General features: G+C 59.1%; 1 protein-coding gene across 1 annotated transcript; it reads right to left on the reverse strand.

Annotated features, from left to right (window-relative positions):
* Nucleotides 1-998: 998 nt before the first annotated feature.
* GRM4 (glutamate metabotropic receptor 4) lies at nucleotides 999-22,627 on the reverse strand (the record flags this gene model as incomplete). The annotated part of the gene is made up of 10 exons (XM_026053224.1): nucleotides 999-1,093; nucleotides 2,077-2,323; nucleotides 6,253-7,188; nucleotides 7,371-7,507; nucleotides 8,113-8,313; nucleotides 11,178-11,318; nucleotides 11,449-11,603; nucleotides 12,452-12,587; nucleotides 17,768-17,984; nucleotides 22,151-22,627. Coding segments are annotated over 10 exons (2,697 nt in total), but the record flags the coding sequence as incomplete, so codon positions are not given.
* Nucleotides 22,628-22,704: the final 77 nt, after the last annotated feature.

Consider the following 22,704-nt stretch of genomic DNA (forward strand, 5'->3'; position numbering starts at 1 on the left):
RGCCCAGGTGAACCATAATGGGTAGGTGGAGCTGGTCCCAGCTGCAAAGAGGGAGGTTAAAAAGGGGGGGAAAAAGGGAAACACCTGAGCCTCGGCACTGCTCCAACTGCCCCCAGCCTCAGCTCAGCCCTGCACGTGCCAGGGAGGAACCGATGGGGAGGACCTGGCCCAAACCAGGGCACCTCCCAGAGCCAGACGCCAGCAGGCACCAAGGGACAACAAACGCTGAGTGCAAAACCATGGTCTTTTATTAGAAATCTCTTTGTATAAAAATGATCATGCTCTACACAGTCATCGAATAATTCATAAACATCCAGGCACTGAACTTTTTTTGTATGTTTTTGTTTTTTGACTGGTCAGTACATAAAGCAGACATATTTCAATCCATATGGTCATCACATACATTAATTAACCACCTATAGAAATCAGCACTTTGAACACAGTCTAGGTTGAATTGTACTTTATTTTGTTGTCTGTTTTTATTTAAATTTTATTTATTTTTATTTATTTTTCCTTTTCGCAACATATAGAATTTGGTAGGTTAAAAGGGAGAGTGAAGAGGGGGTGGAGGAAGACGGGAACAAAAGAAAATGGAAAAGGATAAGGAAAAAAAAGAAACAGAAAAACAGAAGCTTCTGCACAATCACAAACAATCTCACAAATTCCAGAAAAGGGGAAATGTTGGGTCTTGGGTTTTTTTTTTGCCAAGATACAGAAACAAAACGCCAAAGTCGGTCGCCTCTTCTCCACGATCCGCCCCCCGCCCCACTCTTCCTCGTCCTCCGTGGGGAGGCATGCACGGCCACGGTGCTCTGAAGGTCGGTGCTTTTTTAATCCCTTCCTTTTTTATATATATATTTTTTGCTGCTGTTAAGCGGCATCTTGCCCAGGCGCTCCGCGCGGCGGCGCAGCCGGGGAGCGACGGCGACGCCGCTGCCGCCGCGGCGTGCGGTGCCCTCCGGGGTGCCGCCGCGCCGTGCCATCGCGCCGCTCCTCCCGCTCGGGGTGCCCGCGGCCGCTCCCGCGCCAGGCGCTCGCTGCCCTTAAATCGCGTGGTTGCTGTAGCTGACGTACGTCTGTCTGGTGGCCAGCGCTGGAAGGACAGAGAGACGGACACCGCGTGCGTCACCCTCCTCTTCCAGCTCCCGTCGCCTGTCCCATCCCCATGTCCCTTGGGGRCGGGATGTGAACCTGCGCCAGGGTCACCCGCGCAAACCCGGGGCCACCGTCCAGTGCTTCGGCCGGCCTTGGGGCCCTGTGAGATGTCCCCACACCGCATGGCCCCATGCAGCAGCCCGGATAGACCCTGCACCCCGCTGCCTCCCTGCCACACGAGCCCCCTCGGAGATTCCCGGCTGCTTTTCCCAGCTAGCAATTAGACAGGCCATAAGGAACTAGAGCTGACAGAGCAGTTTGTTAGCCGCGCTGTTTCATAGCCAATCTGCCCATATCAAAGCCCTACAAGTGATTTATTCTGTTAGGTATTTAAAGATTCGCTACCTGCCAGTGACAGGGTGACAAACGGCCCCTGTCCCCTGCGCTGATAACGCCGCCATCTCCCCTGCCCGTGGCTCTAATGCCGCGAGCGGCATCTGTCCCCAGGGTGGCACGTGGACTCCAAAGGCAGGAGGGAAGGTGCTCAGTGCCTGGGAGCGGTTCTGGGTCAGGTGCTGGGCAAGGGGCTTGTTGGCAAGTCCCTCCTGCTGGAAGTACCTCCAGATACCCCAGAGCCTTGTGGTTTTTGCTACAAACTCCCTTTGGTCTCGGGTGCTGAGAACCAACCACAGCGTGGGCACAGAGGGAACATCTGTAACTCTGCAGGGTTTTCTGTGATGGAGCCACGGTGGAATTTCCCTTCTCCAAGCACCCCAGCAGCGCTGGCTCCAGCCATTCCCTCCTCCTGCAAGGCTCTAGTCTTGGAAACTCGGAAGGGAAGCAGGAATGTATGTACCATTCCCGGCTTTCCCAAGACTGCCCACGTGGCCTCGCTTCCCATGGGAGAYGGTGGCTTCATCCCAGAGATGTCAACGCTCAGCCTTAGCTCCAGCCTCAGCTGCCCCCACACTGCGCCCTTACCTTGTGTTTCCAGATTCTCACACAGCTCCGATTTGGCTTCTCCGTTGGGGCGGAAACCTCCCTTCTGAGAGAACTTGTTGGACATGGTGGCCGCCGTCACCACCGCCTTGAGGCTCCGCTTGCGCTTGGGGACGTTCTGCTCCGGGTGGAAGAGGATGATGTACACCTTGGGCATGTAGAGCATGCCCAGGGACACCGAGGCACTCAGACTCACCGAGATGGTGAGCGTCGTGGTCTGGATGTACATCTGCAAGACACGAGGCCACGAGCTCAGCAACTCGGCAGGGTCCCTGGCCACCACCGCCACCCGCCCCAGGCTCTCACAGGGACCTGCCAGCCCAGCAGCTTAAAAGCATTGTTGGAGACAGTGCTGGGGTCCCCAACACCCAGTCTCCTCAGCCAGCAGCCCCATGTGCTGCGAGGGAGCTTGGAGGCCACAGTGATGGGCACGGCAGGGAAACGTGCGCCCAGGACCAGCCCCGTGCACCCAGCGCCCCCCCGGCTCCCGCCACCAGGTGATTCCCATTCCCCAGCTGGCTCCCTGGGCCGTTGTCAYGTAAGTCACATATCGCACACCGACATTGCCTTTCTGCAGTCAAAACTAATTTCACGCTCACTGTCCAGGACTAACGGTGACAGATGTTTTGCAAAGTGAAAGCCCATTAATCTGACTGTAGAATAATCCATTTTTCTATGGAGAGCGCTTGGCAGGCTCCTCGCAAGCCGGGGGCATCTCAATCAGGTGGCCAGGGGACGTGAAGAGAGCCCCTCATCCCAACCCCTTCCCGCCTCTCCGGGCTGGCTCGCCCCTCCGCCAGCACCCACTCCATGGGCACCCGCTCTGCGCCCAGGTCCCTGCTGCCCACCACCTTCTCCAGCCTCAGCTCACACGTCGGGCCTTTCCTCACGGAGCCGGYGCGTTCCCTGGGATTTTCCCAGCTGTGCTCTGACACGGGGGCTATTCTGCACGTTGCCAACAAGGTTTTAGGAAGAGGCTTAAGGCGGTTTCTCAGCTTCATCCAAGGGCTCAGGCACGGCACGGCACGCCGGGCTCCGCCGGCAGCTGTTTCACACATAGGCACTGAGCAGGACGGGCAGGAGCCAACGGAGGGTCCCCAAAAAAGCAAGCAGGGCCGCGGCTGACAACTGCCACTGCGGCCTGGATGGAGCTGAAGTTGGGGCCCTTATTTTCTTCTATCAACAGAAGAAAGAAGTGACCAAGAGCAAAGGCCGAGTACAAATGCTTGGATGTCCCAGGAGGAAGCACGGGAAGGTGCCTCTCCATCCCAGGAATGAAAACAGGCAGAAAACATTGCCTTGGGYTGAGGCAACCTGAGCGTCCCCAGCCTGGCAAGGAGCCTCTCAGCCTCGCTCGGTTCACCTGCTCTCCACAGCGGGGTTGGAGCAATTGGGCAGATTTTGGAGGAGAAAAAAAAAAAAGTTTCATCAAGAAAAGACATTTCTCCATGCCAGAAGATGCCCTCTTTCCTGTCTCCTTTGTGGCTGGAATTTTCCAAACCCAGGTACGTGCCCCCCTCCAGCCACCTCTGTCACAGGCTGCGTCCGACTGCTCCATCAGCCTCGAGAGCTTGCAAGGCCCTGTTTCAGCTCAAAGAGAAATATTTTTAGCCTGGAGCTGAAGCACCAAGTGCTCGAAGGCCTCCGCATTCAACCCTTGGCCACATAAAAAAAAAAAAAAATATGACCGGTTGGTGGCAATTCCTGCTGGTGGCCAGTTTCCAATCCTGGACCCCACTTTGCTCCTCTGCTCATGACAATTCAGCCTCCCATAGAGGCACCCGAGGCACGAGCAGGGACGAAGAAGTGACAAAGAGGTGACAGCCCCAGGTCAGCGGCAGCTGCTGCATCACGTGCTGGGCAAGGGGCAGCCTGTTTGAGCCCGGGTCCTTCCCGAATCCTGCCAAAGAAACTGCCGGCTGCTCCTTCCTCTGCTCCCTGTCCGTCTGCCCCTTCCCTGCTCCACGTGTGAGTGCAACGAACGGGGAGGCAAACACCGACACCGGCGTCGCGCTGCCGCCTTATCAGCGCAGGAAATTGTCTCTTTCTTTAGATCCTCTCTTGCTGCTATTCCTGTAATCCTCAGAGATCGGCAGGGATAAGAGGTTCTTTTGAGAAAGGGCTTGGGGACTTGTTATAATAATATGCCACCTCCATGCAAAGCTGTAGGCACGACGTAAAGACAAATCAAAGGAAAAAGGAGATTTTTATCCGACTCCTTCAAGAGGGAGGCYTCATCCATCAGCCTCGCTGGGTCCGGCCACAAACAACCGCAGCAAGGCAGGGAGCGAGCAAAATTCCCAACGTCCCCCATGAGACAAGGAGCACCTGGCAGACCCCTGGCCTTTCCCACTTGGATGCACAGGCGGAATTCCCGGAGCAGACGCACAGCAGAATCCTCCCGCAACGGCTCGGCGGACGCCACGGCAGCCTCCACGAGAAGAGCTCCGTGTCCAAAGGGAGCTGGGAACATCGCTTTTCCTGCCTCTAATCAGCTTGTTAGCAGCCTAATAACAGAGCAGCCCTGCACATTACAAGCCCCTGAAGTGAGGTGCAGCCTATTGTCGAATCGCTACTTGACAGCYGGCTTTCGGCAGCCCTAAATTATCCCATGACAAGCTGCAGTGAAGAGGTGAGCAACCTTGCGCATAATCTACAATCATTATCATTTCCATCTTTATTACCCACAGTATGCCGAGCACATTAAGGCGGCTTTAAGGGAGCTTTTGTTTTGCAATAATTTCTTAAAAAACCTGCTTTCTTGTTAGTATCTCCCCTGCCATCTCATCAAAATGGAAATGCTGCGAAAGGCTCCATTTATTTTCTCTAATTCTCCTTTGCGCATCCAGACCGAGCCGAGCGGCTTGGTAGCTCCTCTTTGGTCRAGCCAAGGATCAAGCTGCCACCGGGGACCTTGGTTTGATGCTCTGAACATCCCAGGGGGACACAAACCCTCGCTGGTGTCTACAGCAGATCTCCTGATCCTTCCTGGGAAGTCAGCACCAACCTTCTTGCATTAGAGGTTTCCCAAATCCATGGCTCAACATCAAAGCCGAAAAATCGTGGGAAGTCACTTCAGTGCAGCGGACGTTGCAGGGAATCCAGGTGGCAGCCGGCCTGGGATGCGCTGCCAGGGATTCCCGAGGAAGAGCACCTGGTCACGGGCAGCCCTGCGCTGGCAGGCACCAGCTCTTTGCATTTAATAACAGCCCAATTCCCGCTTTGGCAGCCAGGCAAAGGAGATTTGGGTCTCATTCATGAGATTTTTCCTTATTTCAAACCCCTTCTTTGTTCCTGCTCGCTCGCACTAGAACACAGAGCTTCTCACTAGAGCGCAAAGCTTCCTCTGGGCTGGCCTCGCACCCAGGTGCCCGCACCGGGTCCCGCTCCACACCAAGCACCAAGATCCAGCAGCCAACGGATAGGGAGAGCGACAGACCCGGGGGGCTTCCCTGTGCAGAGCTGCCCCTGCTCCTTGTCACCAACACGTGCTGGAAGTCGCATCAAAACCAGATCCCCACCACAGCCAAGCGACCACTGGTTGTTGGTGTCACCTTTCCCAACACCCAGATGTTCATTGAAATTGTAGCGAAAGGGTGATGGATGAGAAGGCACACGCTGCATCGCGCCCCAGCGAGGCAAGGACAGTGCCCAGGTCCTCCCTTTCTTTCTCCCTCGTACCCAGCTGTTTCCAGATGGGAATTTGGGGAGCACCTCCATCCCTACAACCTCCGTCACCAGTTTAATCCAGGGAAAAGGAGCCACTAGGCACACTCGGGATCCCTCCTCCCCACAGAGTGCTCCAAAAGCATCTTTCTTGGTCCCTCCATGCCAAAGCGACACCAGGGGCCAGACTTGGGGGGAACAGAACAGGCAAGATAAAATGAGAAAAAAATAGAGAGAGAAGAGATTTAAAAGATAGACAGGGAAGAAGTGAGGTGGAACGCAAAGGAATGGAAAGGAGAAAGCAACAGTGCAAGGTCAYAGGCAGTGGGTGCTGGTTCCCTGCAGAGCAAGAGCTTTGGAAATCCACCCTTCCCACCATGATCTCCAAGCCAGGAGAAGCATGGAGAAGCATCCCTCCTTGCTTAGGACATCTCAGCCCGTCATCTTTCAGCACACAGGGCCACCYGCCCAACCTCTCCCTTCCTCCCTTACCTTTTCCGCCGACTGTGACGTCCCAAAAAATATAGGGATGAAGGCTAACCACACAATGCAAGTAGTGTACATGGTGAACCCAATGGGTTTGGCTTCGTTAAAGGTCTCTGGGACCCCACGGGTCTTAATAGCATACACAGTGCAGGTGACCATGAGAAGCATGCTGTACCCAAGCAAACAGATAAGGGAGAGGTCTGAAATGTCACATTTGAGGATGCCCCGGGCAAAGTGGGGGTTTGTAGTCCGCTGGTCCTCATAATCAATGACAGAGTGGGACGGGTCCACGATAAACCAGATGCAGACGCCAACGAGCTGCAGCGAGATGAGGCTGAAGGTGATGACCAGCTGGGAGGCCGGGCTGATGAAGCGCGGGGCGCTCACGGACTTCTTGCCCTGCTCGAAGATGCGGTAGATGCGGTTGGTCTTGGTGAGCAGGGCGGCGTAGCTGATGCTCATGCCGAGCCCCAGGAAGATGCGTCGCAAGGAGCACGTGCTCAGGTCGGGCTCAGCAATCATGAGGAAGGTGGTGGCATAGCAGAGGAAGATGCCCGTCAGCAGGACATAGCTGAGCTCCCGCCCYGACGCCTTCACGATGGGCGTATCGTTGTAGCGCACGAAGGTGACCACCACGAAGAGCGTGGCTATGATGCCCACGATGGCGATGAAGACGGGCACCACGGCCCAGGGCGAGCTCCACTCCARCTTGATGATGGGGATGGGCGTGCAGCTGGTGTGGTTCTCGTTGGGCCGCTCGTTGAAGTGGCAGCGCTTGCAGTGGAACTCGTCCAGCTGGTACTGGTAGCCGTCGCAGCGCTCGCAGTGCCAGCAGCAGGGAATGCCCTTCACCAGCTTCTTCCTCTCGCCCGGCTTGCAGGGCAGGCTGCAGATGGAGCTGGGGAGCTGGCGCCCGCCGCCCGGCCACCGCATGCTGTCRAGCTGCGGGGTGAGACAGCGTGAGCCCGGCGCATCCGCGGCCAACCCTGCTTCCCCAGCCCTCTTTGGAGCCCGGATGAGCCGGGAGCAAGAGCTGCCACCCATGGGACATGGGCTCATCCCAAGCCAGGGATGCCAGCGGAGCCGCGGGATGTCCCAAGCAGCCCACGCAGCCCGAGCCCTACCTTCAGGTGGAGGTGGTCGGTCCATTGCCCGATGACTTTGTACTCGGCCGTGGCGTTCCTGATCTGGTACTGGTAGATGTCRTAACGGCCGGGCGCGTCGCCGTTCTCGTTGAACGTCACCGGGGTCCCCGCAATGCCTGCGGGACAGCGGGGCTCAGCAACGGGGCGCGGGGGAAACCCAAGGGATGGCTGTGACACCCAACGCGAAGCCCCGAGGAGCCCAGCACGGCCGAGGGGCTCATGCGGCTCCCTCCCTGCCTTGTCCTGGCATCTCCGTTGCCCAGAGAGCCCATTTAAGGACACCGGCACAGCCCTYTCTCCCAGTGCTGCATACGCAGCAGCACTGGCCATTTCCCCGCCTCTTTCGAAGAAGGGGAAAAAGCAGCTTTAGTGTTAAATCAAGTGAACTGCGCAGATAAACACTAATAAAAGGAGAGGAGAGAAAAAAATCAAGCGAGAGGGGAAAATAAATAAGAAAGACATCGCAGAGGAGATCGCAGAGAAGAGATAAATAGAAGTAATAAGGAGGACAAGACAGAAAATGTTTATTAAAGAGATAGAGCAGAGGGAAAGATGAGTTTCCAGGAGAGATCTCAAGACAGACAAGGACACGGCCTGGGAAGAACCATCAGGAGAGAGCGTGGAGCCCAGACGTCCCCATCTGTCTGTCTGCTCCTAAACGCAGCGGCTGCTGCAGCCCTTCACAAGGGGACGCACCGCGGGGCCCAGGGGACGGGCACACCTGAGAAGTTGACGTTGCGGATGTATTTGAGCAGCTCCACGCCGTCCACCGGGTCCATCCTGGAGCAGAGCCCGACCTTGCCGGGGCACAGGCTCTTGTGCATGTTGTGCAGCGCGTGGCCCATGGCGTAGACGGCGTCGATGACGAACTGCACCTTGCCCTCCTGCTCGTACGAGGAGTCCTGGCCGATGCGCTCGCGGTCTGCAACGACACCGCGGGCAGCACTGCGATCACGGCGCGACTTGGGCTGCCAGCAAACCCGCCCTGCAGCTCCCCATCCATYGCTCTCTATTAGCAATGCCAAGGGACCATCTAGGTGACATGCATCACCTGCTGCCTGTCCTCCATCATGTCCCTAAATCTCCCTTCCTCCCTCTCCGCTCTCCTCCTCTTCCTCCCCCTATGTAGAGCCCAGAGCCCCTGCAGCCTCTGGCCACCCSGATCCCCCTGGATCCCACTGGGAGCTGCCGGTTGCCGGCGACAGCCGCCCGCGTCTCCTGTCACAGACGCTCTGAACGGGCACGGCAACATGTTAATCATTTAGCAGGAGACATCGATTAATGTAGCATGCTGTTAATTACTGAGAAGAAAGCATCTCCCACGGGACGCCGCCGCGACGGAGCGTCACGGATCCCCGCACCTCACCGCGCCGGGAGCCGGGCGGGAGCAGCGGGTGTCCCCGTGTCCCCAAAGGTCCCGGCACGGGACAGCCGGGCAGGCGTGCCCGGTGCCYGCACACTGAAGCAAACTGAGAGCAAACTGGCCAACAAGCTAAGATGATATCAAGGGGGTGAATTTATAGCCTATCCTTCAAAGTTATAAAAATGCTTTTGGAGCGCGTGGCGATTACTCATGCGAAAGCCGTCAAGTTATCTGTTCTTCCACGTTACGGACAAGGGCTATTAATCTTCCCCCTCAACTCGGGCCCTTTCCGCGCACTTGTCTCCCGAGCTGCAGACGAGCCTCTCTATCTTGTCAGGATGATTCCCCATTAAAGCGAGGGGCTGGAAGAGCCTCCATGCCGGAGTCCTGCCYGTGGGGACGGTCCAGCCCCGTTCTCCGTGCCAGCTCTGCTCCGGAGCCCTGGCAGGCCGTTGGGATGCAAAAACTGGATTTTCCCCCCAAAAGTCCCAATCCTTCACTGTGGCCAATGGCCCCCTGGCACCAGGCACAAGCTGGATGTCCCAGGGTTGCCGATCCGGTGCATTTTACCAGGACTGAGCTGCTTTTTCCAGGAGTGGATGGAGCTGGCTGGGAGAAGGAGCAGCGCGGAGCRGAAAGCCGAGGCTGGTGGTGACACGTTCCAGCCACGGAGACAACAAATCTCGCCGAAACCCTCGCTAGATTAGGGCTGCCAACGGGATGCAGCCCTGCTGATTATAATAGCAGGGTCGTGCATCATTCGACTGGGCTGGTAATTAATTTTCAAGTACGTGACGAGCCTTCCCAGGCCCCCCTCAGTGTGGGGATGCAGCTATCTCCTCCAGCGGCGGATGAGGAGGGATTAGCATCAATTCCAATCACATCGCCGGCATCGGCTTTCGGCGGGAGTTAATCAGAGCCGCTCACAGCACCGCTCTCCCCAGAGCCCAGGGGTGGATGCTGCCTTCCCCCCTGGAAAACCTGGAAGCAGCGGATGGGACGGCGAGGTGCACAAGCAAAGCAACGCAGAGAAGGGTGCCAGGCTGGAGAAAGACACATACGGTGAAAATCCTACACTGTGGAGCCCCGTCTCGGCTGCAGGAGCCGGAGAGCAACAAGCCAGAGAGGGAAGAAGAACGTGAGGATCATGGCCGGAGAAGGGAAACGCAACCRCTGAGTTTGAGGGAGATGTGCCTCATGTGCCCTGTCCCCTGCCCTTGTCCCTGCAAAGCCAGGCAGCTCTAGTGCCCGGCACGTCCCCGTCTGCATCGGCAYGTGGGCAAATTATTAAAGAAGCAGAAACGGAAGGGGGATGATGAAGGAGAGCAGCCTCCTCCTCCTCCCAGCTCCCATTTCCAGGCCAGCAAGGTTTAGGTTTCCCATCACAGCCCCAAGGGGGGTGTTGGGGGCTCTCCCCAAAGCTGCAGCAAGTTGGGGAGAYGAGTTCAGCTCCCCGGGACAGGCGCAGGGAGCCAGGGCCGCGCGACCTTGCCGGGCAGGAGCGCGTGGCGGCCGCCCGCCCGCCTCCCTCCAGCCGCCGCGCCGCGATCTGCCGAGCAACGCGCGGGAGATAATCTATTCACTGACAAATGCAGATAATTTAAAGACGGTTCTGAGGACATTTGCCACGTCACGCTTTCAGCTGCCTCCCCTAATGCCCTAGCCCTGAAATATTGCTCACTTAAATGCTACATTACTATGAAGATGAAGAGATCAGCGGTCTGCAGGACCCACTCACACATCCCGCCAGACCTCAGCCATGGAAGCAGGGAAAAACTAGGATGCTTGATCACCAGGAGCCCCAGCACGGGTATAACCAGCCCTGGTGACCACCAGGCTCGGCCGGACACGGCCCTCGACACCCATGGGTKCAGACCCCAGCGCGTCACCTGCCCGGGCTCCGCCGCCGCGGGGACACGCGGCCGGCCCGAGAGCCACCGCGCCGTTATCTGCCTTCAGCCAGTGCCAGGCGGCAGTAAATCTCTGCAATCTCTCCGTAAACATGTCACCTCCTTGAGCCTCCAACCATCACCTCGGCAGCCGTGCTGTCAGCAAGACAGATTCCCTATTTGCTTTGTTTACTGCATTAATCCCGACAAGCCTCTTTTAGCCGCGAGGGGCTAAAAATGCCCAGAGTCRCTTAAGGAGGGGGACGGGTGCCCGAGGATGCCCCGCTCTGCACTGGGAGCCACGGGGCTTGCGACAAACCTCRGGCAAACACCTCTCCAGGGTGCTCATCCCTGCTTCGGAGCATCCCTGCCCTCGCTCCGCCCCAAACCCGGACTGCTTTGGATGGTCCAAGCCCGATCCCACCTGGCTGATAAGGCCATAAGGAAACAGCACAACAAGGAAAATGTCCCCATCGCCTCCCCGGGCTCTCCAGCATCAGCCGCCCATCCGCGGGGCCTCCCGGCGGCCCTTACTCGTGCACTTCTTGATGCTGCTGCCCTTCTTGAGCGCGTGGCGGCTCAGCTTGCAGTGGAAGTTCTCCTCCCAGAACTCGGCGAACCAGATGTTGCGGCGGTTGTTGTCCAGCGTCCGGCTGGAGAAGTAGCGGTCAAAACCTGCCCAGGAAAGAGCAGATGGATGGCAGGAGTCTCGGAGACGGTGCAAAGAGAAGCAAAATGGAGCCAAAAATCGACAGGGAAGAGGAGGGATGAAGCTGGAGGAGATCCAAGCCCGCKCTCGCCTTACCTCTGACGGAGACCCTCTTGGGCAGGATGGTGACGGAGCCCTCGGCCACCTCCTCCAGGTGCAGCACAGGGGAGATCTTGGAGCCCCAGCTGTCCGAGCCCATCCAGATGAAGTGGCCCGTCTGGTTCGCCCTCTTGGCCGCCTCCAGCACCCTCCTGCGGGCAGAGCAGCGGGATAGGGGCCATGGATCCCATGGGATTCGGCTCCGTGCCCGTCGCAGAGGAGCCGCTGCCCGACGAGGTGCTCATCACTCCAGCACCCACATGGCTTCCCCAGCCCTATTTGCATATGTGCTCCCTGCTAATTGAATTTCCCCCTTAATTACCCAACATTAGGAGAAATAAAAATGAGGTTACACCGCAGCAGGCAGAGAAGCGGCAGCCCTGGAGCGCGCGGGAGCTCGCARTGCCCGTCGTGGTGGCAAACCAATGAAGAGGGCCAGACATCCCARCTCGTGCCAGGAAAGGGCTAAACTGGGCTGCACTGGTGCCACTTTGCGGCATGGGGACAGGCCTGGGACTCGACGCCCAGAGCCAAGAACATGGATAGGGTCTGAGATGCACAATTAGGAAAATCCTCCCATTCAAACAGAGGGCTGCATCCCGGTGCTGAGGAGGTGCATGGAAACAACCGGGAATGGGATGCATTTGCAAACAGACAGAAAATTGTTYAAATGTTTCCCAGTTCTTGGCCCTGCCATTTACAGAAGCAGGCACACCCGCCGTTCCCGCGCGTGCCTGCACAAATGTCAGCTCCGCAGACATTTCTATTAAGGAAAGGGAATAAAGACACTGGCAGTGCTGGCACATCTGATGTAAACTGATTTAAAATCACAGTTTACCCACATTTACATAATGTTTGCTGATTAATAAATTAGCTACTTAGGAAATCAGGGGTAATTCCATGTGAATCATCCCACTCYGTAAACAAGGGCAGCCACGATACTCTGCTCCGCCGCAGCCGTGCCGGCGCCCCGCGCCACGTCCCCCCCTCTCCTCCGCACCTGATGTCGTCCTCGTTGGCGAAGATGATGATGGCCCGGGCGTGGGAGGTCTCCAGGAGGCGGCGGATGATCTTGTCGAACTCTCCCGCCTTGGGCTCCCGCGGGATCTTCACGGACTGGGCCACGCAGACCCCTCCTGCGGGAAGAGAGCCCTGAGCCACCTTGGGGATGTCCCGTGTCCCCGGCTCCCGCGGCATCGGCAGGTGAGCGCGGCCCTTCCCGGGCCCGGATCAGCACCGCTCTTTGGCCACGGCCACGTCTAAATCATCCCGGCCGATCACCACGTGCAGAAGTGGTTAATTAAAGTTAAAGATGGGACAGCAGGGTGCCCAGTGTCCCCAACCCCACAAAAGACAGAGCCACTCGTGGCACTTCTTGCTGCAGCATTTGTGCAGCTACCAGTAGGAGAAATAAATACCAAATTAACAAGAACTAGACAAGGGGCAGAAAATTAAACCCCGCACGAGCTCCTGGCTGGCACAGATGCTCCCCGTTTGCATTGGAAATGACACGGCGGATGGTCCTCGCCTGCTGCCCACCATCCCTGCCTAAGCAAAGGTCGGGATGATCAGCGCCAGGCTCCCGGATCACAGCCCTGGAGTGGGACGAGGCCGTGATGGGCGCGAGCAGAGAGGGTAGCGGCCAAGAGCGCACGGAGCCGGGCACCGACCGCGGCGCTGGCAGCCGGCACGAGCATCCCCTGCACGGCCAGCCTGGAGAGGTCCTTCCCCCCACGCTCTGCAGCGAGAAACTGGGCCAATTTGAGGCTCTTTTCCCATATGGGGAGCCAGATGGATGGAGAGGAGGGAGTTGGAGGAGCAGGGCTCCAGGAGGGCGCGCGCGGGGCCCGTCCCGCGGCACCGCTCGCCCCTCGGCCGCCGCCGAGCCGCGGGGCCAGCGCCAGCCCCGGCGCCCTCGCCGCTTAATTACAGTTTCCATGGCAATAACGGGAGCAAAAGCAACGGGAGCAGCAGTCGGCAAACACGGGAGGCGTCCGCAGCCCCCGGCCGCGCTCGTGCGCCCGCGCGCTCCCCGCGAGCTGCGGCCCTGCAGCGAGGCTGCTGCAGGAGCTGCTCGCAGGGGAACGCTGCGAGCGCGGCCAGSGGGGCAGCGAGACCTGCACGGGAGCTGGCGAAGGAGCCGCCCCCGAAATAAATAAGGACAGAGACTAAATCGATGGACGTTTGGAAACAGCCAGGTTATTCGGCAGCTCCGTTAAATCAAACTAACAGGTAATAAAAAGAAAAGGTATACGGGCAATTAGTGTGTATTGAAGAGCTCGTTAATGTGGAGGGACACGGGGATCCCAGGACTGGAGGTTCATCCACACGACGGGAAGAGGCTGCAGGGGCTCCTGAGAGAAAGCGAGGCCTTGCAAGGCTGGGGATGCCGGTGCTGTTGCTAGCACGCAGGTGCAAACTGAAGATGCAGCCTGCTTCCCGCAGCACTTGGGAACATATAGGAGGATGCAGCCCGCCCCCAGCACACGGGAACACRTGAGCACGTTGCATTGGGGCACTCTGCTCCAAAACCAAAGCTCGGAGGCAGCTCAGGGCTCCCTGAGCCCCKCTCAGGCTCTGCCGCCCTAAGGGCACCTCAAGGCTGCCCTTGGCGAGCCACGTGCGAGGGCTCTAACACCTCGTAAGAGCTTTAACTTCTTAATTAACGTTCTGGAAAAAGCAGTCATGGGACAGTTCACCAAATCCCTGGACAAGATTAAAGGCAGAGATGTCTGAGAAGGCTGGGAGGGCACAGGAAAGATCAAAGGCAACRAGACTGGTGGGTGGCGGGGCACGAAATCCAGGCTTAAACACGGGAGATTTTCCAGCGCGGGCAAAAGGGCTGCGGATAGGGAAGTGATCCCGGGCTCTTGTAGATGGCAAAGGCAGCTCGGCCTCGAGCCGCATGGAAAAGGGAGGCGAATCCTCCTTGCCSCGTGCCTCGAGGCACCGAGGCTTTTAGTGCCGCATTATCCCTGGCCCMGCGGCGCGGGAGGGGAGGACGGAGCCCAGCGCTGCTCCTAACAGCTCGGCACAAAACCCATTTAGTCAAAATGCTTCTGGAAAGGAAGAAATCAAAGCAAGGAGGCGGAACAGGGGCGGCTGCTCTCCCTTGCACGCCTCAACTCCCAGGCCCTGGAAAGGACATGGGAAAAGCTCCCAGGCCCGGGAAAACCTCCTCCATCCGGAGGCACAGCCGCGGCGGGGATGCTGGGCAGGCCCCGTGCTTGCCACGATGCTGCAGCAGAGCGCCTGCAGCRAGGAGCAGCCTCCGGAGCCAACCCCGAGCCTCCCTCAGGCTTCGGAGGCAGCGATGCTCCCGCCGGCAAACCGGCCCGGGAGGGATGTCTTTGCTCCCAAGCCACAACGTGCCCCGAGAGCAGCAGGAGAGAGCGATGCAGGAGCCCCGCGCGCTTCCCCGTGCCCACTAGTGTGCCGGGACCTCCCCGGGGGCTCATTAAGAGCACCGGCCTCATTAAGAGGGGGTTAACGCGCGTTGTCAAACATGGGTCAGGGTTTAATCTGCCCCATTAGGGGCTCGGCGGGAGGGCAGCGCTGGAGAGCTGCTCAAGTGCCCTCTTGATTGCAGGCAGCTAATAAGCTTTAGCTGCCATGCGCCGTCCGGGGGAGCGCACGCTGCAGCAGCGCACGCCCTGCCCCTGCCCGGCCTCCCCCTCCTAARCGAGGCCACGCAAATTAAATCCGGAGTCTTAATTGGCACGACGACATCGTTGCTCGCAGCACTTCAAAGCCTCCTGCAAGGGACGCGCTGGGGGAGAAGTCACCAGGGACAAGCCCTGGAGGAGCGGGGACGGAGACGTCCCCCGCAGCCCCGCGGCCATGGGCAGCGTCCGGGGGCTTTGCAATTTGGGGATGACCCATGTGGGGGCTCCCGCGGGCACYGCTGGCATCCGCTCGTCCCTGCAACCGCTCCCGCCGCTGCTCTTCAGTGCTTGGAAAGCGCCCCAGACGTTACGAATCCGAGCAGATTTCGGCTGCTTTCCAGCCGCCTGCATCGCTGGCTAAATCAGTAATTAATGAATTTGCATTGGGGGAAGAGATGAGAGGGGGAAAAAGTAGAAGAAGATGGAAATCTGGAGCCCAGGACGGGCAGTTTGGGAGCAGAAGGCTGCAGCACAGTGTGACAGAGCCGGGTGTCCAGCACAGAGCAGCGGCAGTGGCCAGACAGGCCCCAAATCCCCGTTTCTCACATCAATAATAATGGCCTGTTTGTGCCCAGGAGCATCTTCTGCCAAAAACATAATCCGAGTCCAACCTCCAGGAGCCGGGACCGGGCGAGAAGACGGCTGGACACGCGGGAGCACCGGCTGATTCCCCATTCCCAGGGCAGGAGTCTGGCATTTCCCGGCACGTATTCCCCTCCCTGGAGGGCAGCGTCATGCCGTGGACGGTGCCGCGAGCCGTCACGGAGCCCACCGCCCTCRCGGGATGCTCCAGCAGAGGATAAGCTTGACGTAAAACCCATTAAAAGCAGCCAAAATCCATCCTTTGCAGATGTAACATCCTCGCAGTGCTGCTACCTGCGGCAATGGGCATTACTGCCCGATGGAAATAAAAAGCAGCTCCGAAGGCTCCAGCGTGGCGTGAAAAATGGAGCGATGCAAAGGAGGGAAGCTCGCACGGAGCACAGGGAATGCACGGCAAGGCATACAGCACCATCGCTTTAAGCAAGCAAATACGAAAAGGCTGCAAAATAAATAAATACRGTGGGGTCGGATCCTTCCCCGCTGGTGCAAAGCTACTCGGCACTGGAGCGAGCGCGGCGTCGCCGAGCCCGGCGCTCCCCGGCACATTTGATATACGGCACTCTGGCAAATGAGCAAATTGCTGCAGCGCGCGCCGCGAAGCAGAGGCACCGCCGGCCGCGCTCGCGCTGCCGCTCRGCTGCAGTTACGGTGGAATTACGCTTTGTGATAGCTAAATTACCACTAATGCACGTAGTCGCGGGGTTACACGGCTGCAGGAGTTACAGAACCGCCTCGGCTCCCGATCAACACGTGCGCGCTTGGACGACGGCGACACGCGCTCCTTTGCGCTGCAGTTTCTCCGCCACCAAAAGAGGTGTCTTTGCCTTTCCCTCGCTCTCGGCTGCATCACGTTTTCCCCGCTAGCCAGATGGGGCTGCCGTCAGCATCTGCAAACCCTGGCAGGGCTCGCAGCTCAGTCGTTAAGCGAGCAATAAAAAGCGAGACCTTGGGCAGCATCGCTGCGTCCCGGCGCTGCAGCCTCGCTCGGCCGCGCGCTGCCGGGGCCTCTTGGCAGCTGCCGACACGCGGTTTTTGCACGTGCCCACGCGCGCTCTTGCACGCCGAGGCGCGCRGGATCGCCGTCCCACCCGGCTCCCGGCGGGCACACGTGTGTGCTCACACACAGCTGCGGTGCCGCGCGCGCCTTGGCCAGGAATCCRTGGAAATCCTCTGCTTTCCAAGCCGAGCAAGCCCCGAAGAGCAGCGGGCGCAGGCTGGAGCCCCAGATGGGCTGCTCTGCATATTGAAAGCGCAGCCGGCTCCCAGCGCCGCGGCAGCCGGGCGAGACAGAATTAACGCTGCTCCTATTTATAGGGCTGCGATGAGGAGCTCGTCACCTCCGAGTTTTTATTCCCTTTATCCATTTATAAGGCCATAACGCAGTTTGACGAGCTCCAGACAGGCTGGTGTCCCACGGATTTTGCCAGAACTTAATGTGCCGTTCACATACAGTTAAGCCAGTAATAGGCAGCCGTCTGTGCGCCGCAGGATTTTAACTGCCTTGAACACTCCTCAGCTGCCATCTCGATGCAAAGAGGCACCGGGGCGAGGGCAGACCCCAGCGGGTCCCCTTGCATCCCGTTGGTGGGATGGGGTCACGGCGCATCCCACATCCCACTGTGTCCAGCCCCTCTAATCCCTCCTAAGCCCCCCGCGCGCCTGACAGCAAAACGCTTCCCGGCTGTGCACAAATCCTCGCCACGAGTTTTGCTGAGCACAGCTTTTCCGCCTGGCCAAAGCCTACAGAGCAGGCAAAGCTCCCGCCCCGGGGGATCATTCTGCTCAGACTGGGTGAAGCGCACACCGGTGCCACCTGCATTCGTCCCTAGAGCCCGGGAGCGTTTGCAAAAGCCCTCCCTCCTGGAGCGCGCCCAGGTCATGTCACCCGGAATGAGGAGCAGGCACCATTTTTTGGTTAGAAAAGCCCAAAGGGCATCCCATCCTCCGCCCAGCTCCTCCGGAGGTGCCCAAGCACCCGTGTCCTCCAGCCCAGCAYCCCGGGCCAGGCGCGCGAGGCCCCGCTGCGCTCCCCCTCGGCGGGCGCTCACCGTCCTCCCTGGATTTCTGGATGAAGGCCTCCACGCCGCTCTCGCCGTAGCTGCCCTCGGAGGCCAGCGTGGAGACGTAGTTCCACTTGAGGGCCTTGACGATGTCCACCATGGCCTGCGCCTGGTAGGTGTCGGAGGGGACGACGCGCGAGAAGAAGTCATAGCGGCTGTTGTCGCTCAGGTCGGGCGCCGTGGACGCGTAGCTGATCTGCGGGATCTGTGCACCAGGAGGAAGACAGGGCGGGCATCACGAAAAGGTCCTGGGCACCCAGAGGAGCCATCGGGCCACCCCACCAAGCAAGACACGAAGGGTTTGCTGAGCATGAAGGTGCCCAGAGGGGGAGAAACCCAAGACAAACCCCCCCCCGCCCTGGAGGACACGGGTTTTGGACCCCTGCCCAGGTCCCGCAGCACCAGCSAGGCCTGACATAAATCAAGCTTTTAAATTACCCAGAGCTGCCGCCCCTTGAGCTGCACATTAGGGTGATTTAGCAGCGGAGCATCGTGCCTGGCTTAGCGCTTATACAGCACTCCGCGAAACGCACCGCGGGCGCTAATGCATCTTAGAGCTGGAAAGGGCTCACGAAACCCACGGAGGGTCACGGAGCCAGCGGGGAGTGAACAGGGCCAGGAAGAGCCCGGGAGCATCCCTGCTCCCAGCGCCTCTCTGGGAAGGGCAGCTGGCTTGCTGCAGGCTGCTTAAATCCACACGGATGCTGCTGGCCTCAGCAATCACAGCTCCTGCTTTAAGCATTTAGCTTAATTAGCACCAAAAGAGAAGACTGAGCCAGTTTAGGGGGGCCTGTGCCATGCAGGGGTCCTGGGAGAGCTGAGTGACCCTGAGAAGTGTCAGGGGACCAAGCAGGAGATGCAGCTAAGGACTGGGATTCCCGGCATCATCTCCCTGGGCAAACCCGGCTCCAACCCAGAGATATCCCCTTGTCCTGTTCAGCTCGGCTCCCTGGCCCTTTCCAGGTTTCATCTGCCAGTTTTGCCCTTATTTCTCTATTATTTTCCCCTCTTTCACCCCGGTCTCTCTCTCTATTAAATGTGATGCCGGTGTTACCAACCCACGACAGCACCTGAATGCTAAGAGGCCCCTGGAAAGCAGGAGCCGCTCGCCAAGCTCGCTGCAAAACGCGCAAGGAAAACGCCTGGGGGGAAGGCAGGAGGAGCGGGAGAGGAGCAGGAGGAAGGAGCCTCCATCGTGGCACAAATAGGATTATTCTTGGTGACAATCTGCCCCGCGCTCCCGCTCCGCGATCCGCTCGCCGGCTCCCTGCGGCCAGGGCGGCGATTGGAATTCTGTGCGCAGGGCGCTCGCTCGCGCCGGAGAGGGAAGGGGGAGGCTGCTCCGCGCTGCTCCTCCTTCCCGCGGGAAGCGGGGCTCGGCATGGAGGCAGCAGGCGGGGAGGCCAGCGAGGCCACGGGAGGACATGGGAAGCAAGGAAATCTGGGGGTGTTTGGGGATCTGTGTACCAGGAAGGACATAGAAAGGGTCCCCATTGCTCTGCCTGCCAGGTAGCTCCAGGTCCTGAGGGCTGCACGGTGCCACCGGCATCGCGCGCCTGGGTTTGACAAGGTGGGAAGAGGGCAAAAGCGAAGCCCTCCTGCTGCTAGTGCCCAGCTCCAAGCGGGAGCTGCTCCCGGCTTCCTGCTGCAGCACTGACACGGAGCCTGGCACGAGCCGGCATTCCCAAAGGGACACATCCTGGAAGCACGCGGTCCCCAACCGGCCATCGAGCAGGGAAACAAGTCGTGACGGGGAGGAAAACGGCTTGTTGTTGGCAGGAGCCCCGCTTTCCAGGGCACATCCGTCCTGGCGGTGCCTTTTTCTCTGCAAAATGGTGAAGTTTTAAACACATCCGTGTGAYGGAGAGCTGGGGGCGCAGAGCAGGTGGCCAAGGGGCTCACGGGCAGTGGCTGGGGCGCACATCTGTGCACATCTGCATCCAACGCATGGGCGCACATCTGGAGCCACCCCAGCRCATGCACACATGGATGCACCGGTGCACACCTGGCTCTTACAGCGCACGCACCTGGATTCGCCCGTGTGGATGCACATCTGGATTTGCCCATTGGATGCACATCTGGATCTGCCAYCAGCTCTACCCAGCAGAGCAGCCTTGGGCAGTGCGGCCGGGGTATCCGTGGCGCCTCTCCCGCAYAGCCACAGCATTCGCTATTCCCAACCCATCAGAAACAGGAGCCCGGGGAATACCTGCGGATCTCCAGGCTAGAAAYTGGAAGGTGCATTTTAATAAACAAACAGAAAGAGCTTTTCTCTCTCTCCCTGCCCACACTGCTTGGATAGAAGCAAGAATAAAATATCAGTTCCCAAATGACTGTTTTAGAGCTGTCTCCTGCCTTTTTTCCCTCGTCCGCCTTTTTGATCTCCTGGTCTACAATAGCCCAACTCGCTCCAGCAGCTATTTTCTCAGATAAAAGACAAAAGTCCTTTAAGRTCCATAAAAGCGAAATGCAAGCAGGGAATTCAAGGTTCTTCGAAAGAAAGTGGAAGGAGGTGGGAAAGGGGAGCGAGAGCTCACGCACCGATGTGGGCACCTGCACGAGGCCGGAGCAAGCGCATGGAGAAACCCACCTCCTGCCTCATGTTGTACCCGTACTCTTGCTTGGGGGAAAAGTTATCCTCAAGGTGGCAACTATGACCCATTTTCACCCTGCTCAGAGTGGAAATGGMTTCACCTCCTGCTCCCATAGTTGTGGCATGGCCAGAACTGGGAGCATCCCAGGAAAGGGAGCTCRCTGCGAGCTCCAGCGCCCATCACAGCCCGCACAGGGACGGGGCTGGCGGCGRCTAATTTCCTCCGCGCAATTATTAATTTCATGCTTATCTTTATGCAAAAGCACCGGCTCACAGGCAAGATGGAATTGATTTAATTAGAATTTCCATCATGGAGCCGCTTGCACAGGAGGTTTTAACCAGGGGGAGCATCGCGCTGAACCGCGGGGGCTGCTGCAGTGAGGGGGACTCAAGGCCACTTGGGTGCTGCAACCCCAGCTGGGAGCAGGAGCATCCCCCAGGACGGCTCAGGAACTGCAAGGGCTTCCGGATGCCCGGGAACGGTTCCGATGCCGGTTCCAATGCCAGTTCCGATGCCAGCTCCAAGGAACAATGGGCAATGGGAGCAGTGAGAGCGCGGGAGCAAGCGCAGTTCTCAGAGCGCCGCTCGCCCCAGCGCACAAGCAAAATGCAGCTGGAGAAAGCTCCTTCCTTCCCCACGCTTCCCGCAGGGATGCGGATGCCGCTTTCCCAGCGCCGGCATCCAGGAGGTCACGTTGGCAGGGCCGGATGCCTTTACAGCAGCGGCTGCGAGGGCCGGGGAGCAGCTCGCTTGGGAGCCGCGACCAACGTGGCTCGGGCAGCGGGTGCCGCATCTGCAAGTTGCTCCGTTGATGTACGGCTTTAATTAGGCCGCTAACGAAGGGCGYGTTATTTATTTATGTGCAGCGGGAGCACGGAAAGCCGGGCCGGGGAGCAGCCCATTGGGCAGGGAAGGGAAGGGAAGGGAAGGCGGTGCCGGCAGGAGCGGGAGGGATGGGGCTGCCGGGGCAGAGGCCAGCGGGGCTGCGCAAGAGCCGCTTTTCTCCTGGGAAAAGGGCAAGGCAGGAGCCAGTTGTTGTCTCCAGACCCGGAGTGAGGGTTGTTCCCCAGGGATCAGGGGCTCTGCGTCCCAAGTGCCTCCTTCCCCAAGGAAAAGATCCCACCCATCCCTGGYTGGCTCCAAACCCTCCTCCCCTTCCTGGGCTAAGGATGCTCAGGCTTTGGTACTAAAAAGGGAAACAGAGTTTTTCCATGAAAATGAGGGATAAATTGGGATGCAGGAACCCAGCAGTCCACAGCAGGGTCCTTCACGACTCCTTCTGCACACTTGGGGATTCACTGCTGTCCAAAAGGGGTTGCGCTCAGCCACATCCTCCCCGCATGATTCACAGACACTTGGTCAACAGAGCAAAACCAGGAGGGTTAAAATGAAATCCTTAATTGGGGGGAGGGAAAAAAAAAGGAAAGAACCCCCCAAAATGGCGCAGCTCCCCTGCACGCCCCGGCTGTCATTCCCCTGCCTCCCTCCTCCTCCTCCTCCTCTCCAAGGCGAGTGCGCCACTGTTTTCATTTTGGCAAACAGCTTTTAAGTCCCTCCCGTTCGCTTTAATTCATACAGGTTTAATTATTGAGCAGCCCCCAGCACCTTCCTAAGAGGGGAGCGGGAGAACTCAAGCCCGGTCCACGATCTGTTCCGCGCTGGCAGCGCGCCGGGCGAGGAGGAGGAGAGGGCAGCGAGGAGGAGGAGGAAGGAGCGTCTCCGAGGAGGGGAGACSCTCTCCTGCGAGGGAGGCTGGCGCGGAGGGGAGAGCGGGTACCTTGAAGAGCCGCAGGATGTTGGCCACCATGATGGAGACRGAGCTGCCCGAGGCGCCGATGACGCCGACGACRCGCTCGGGCTTGGTGATGATGGGCGGCCCGCCGCCGGCGCAGCGCACCTCGGTGCTGTCCTTCTCGATGAGCGCCTGCACGAAGGTCAGCGACTGCTCCAGGGCGTGCGTGTCGCGSGAGCACGTGTCCAGGATGCGGGCGCCCAGCGTGATGTTGGGCAGCAGCTCGGGGTCGTTGTTGATGCGGTCCAGGGCGAAGAGCATCGCCTCGAGGCGGTGGATGCCCTTCTCCTTCTTGAGCTCGCCGCACGCCTTGCCCTCGGCGCCGCGGCCGTGCACGGGGAAGAGCCCCCCGAGCGTGAGGTCGCCGTCGAGGCGGATGGAGTTCATGTGCGGCGAGCCCTGGCCCCTGGGCTTGGCGGCGGGCGCCCAGCCCCAGCTGCAGGCGCCGAGCAGGAGGCAGAAGGAGAGCCCCCCGGCGCCGCGCCGCCCGCTCATGGCCGCGCCGCTGCGGGGACGAGCGCAGCCGCCGAGCCCACGGC

The sequence above is a fragment of the Nothoprocta perdicaria genome, unplaced genomic scaffold (assembly GCF_003342845.1).
Source record: "Nothoprocta perdicaria isolate Ctin4 unplaced genomic scaffold, notPer1 scaffold_97, whole genome shotgun sequence".
Lineage (NCBI taxonomy): Eukaryota > Metazoa > Chordata > Aves > Tinamiformes > Tinamidae > Nothoprocta > Nothoprocta perdicaria.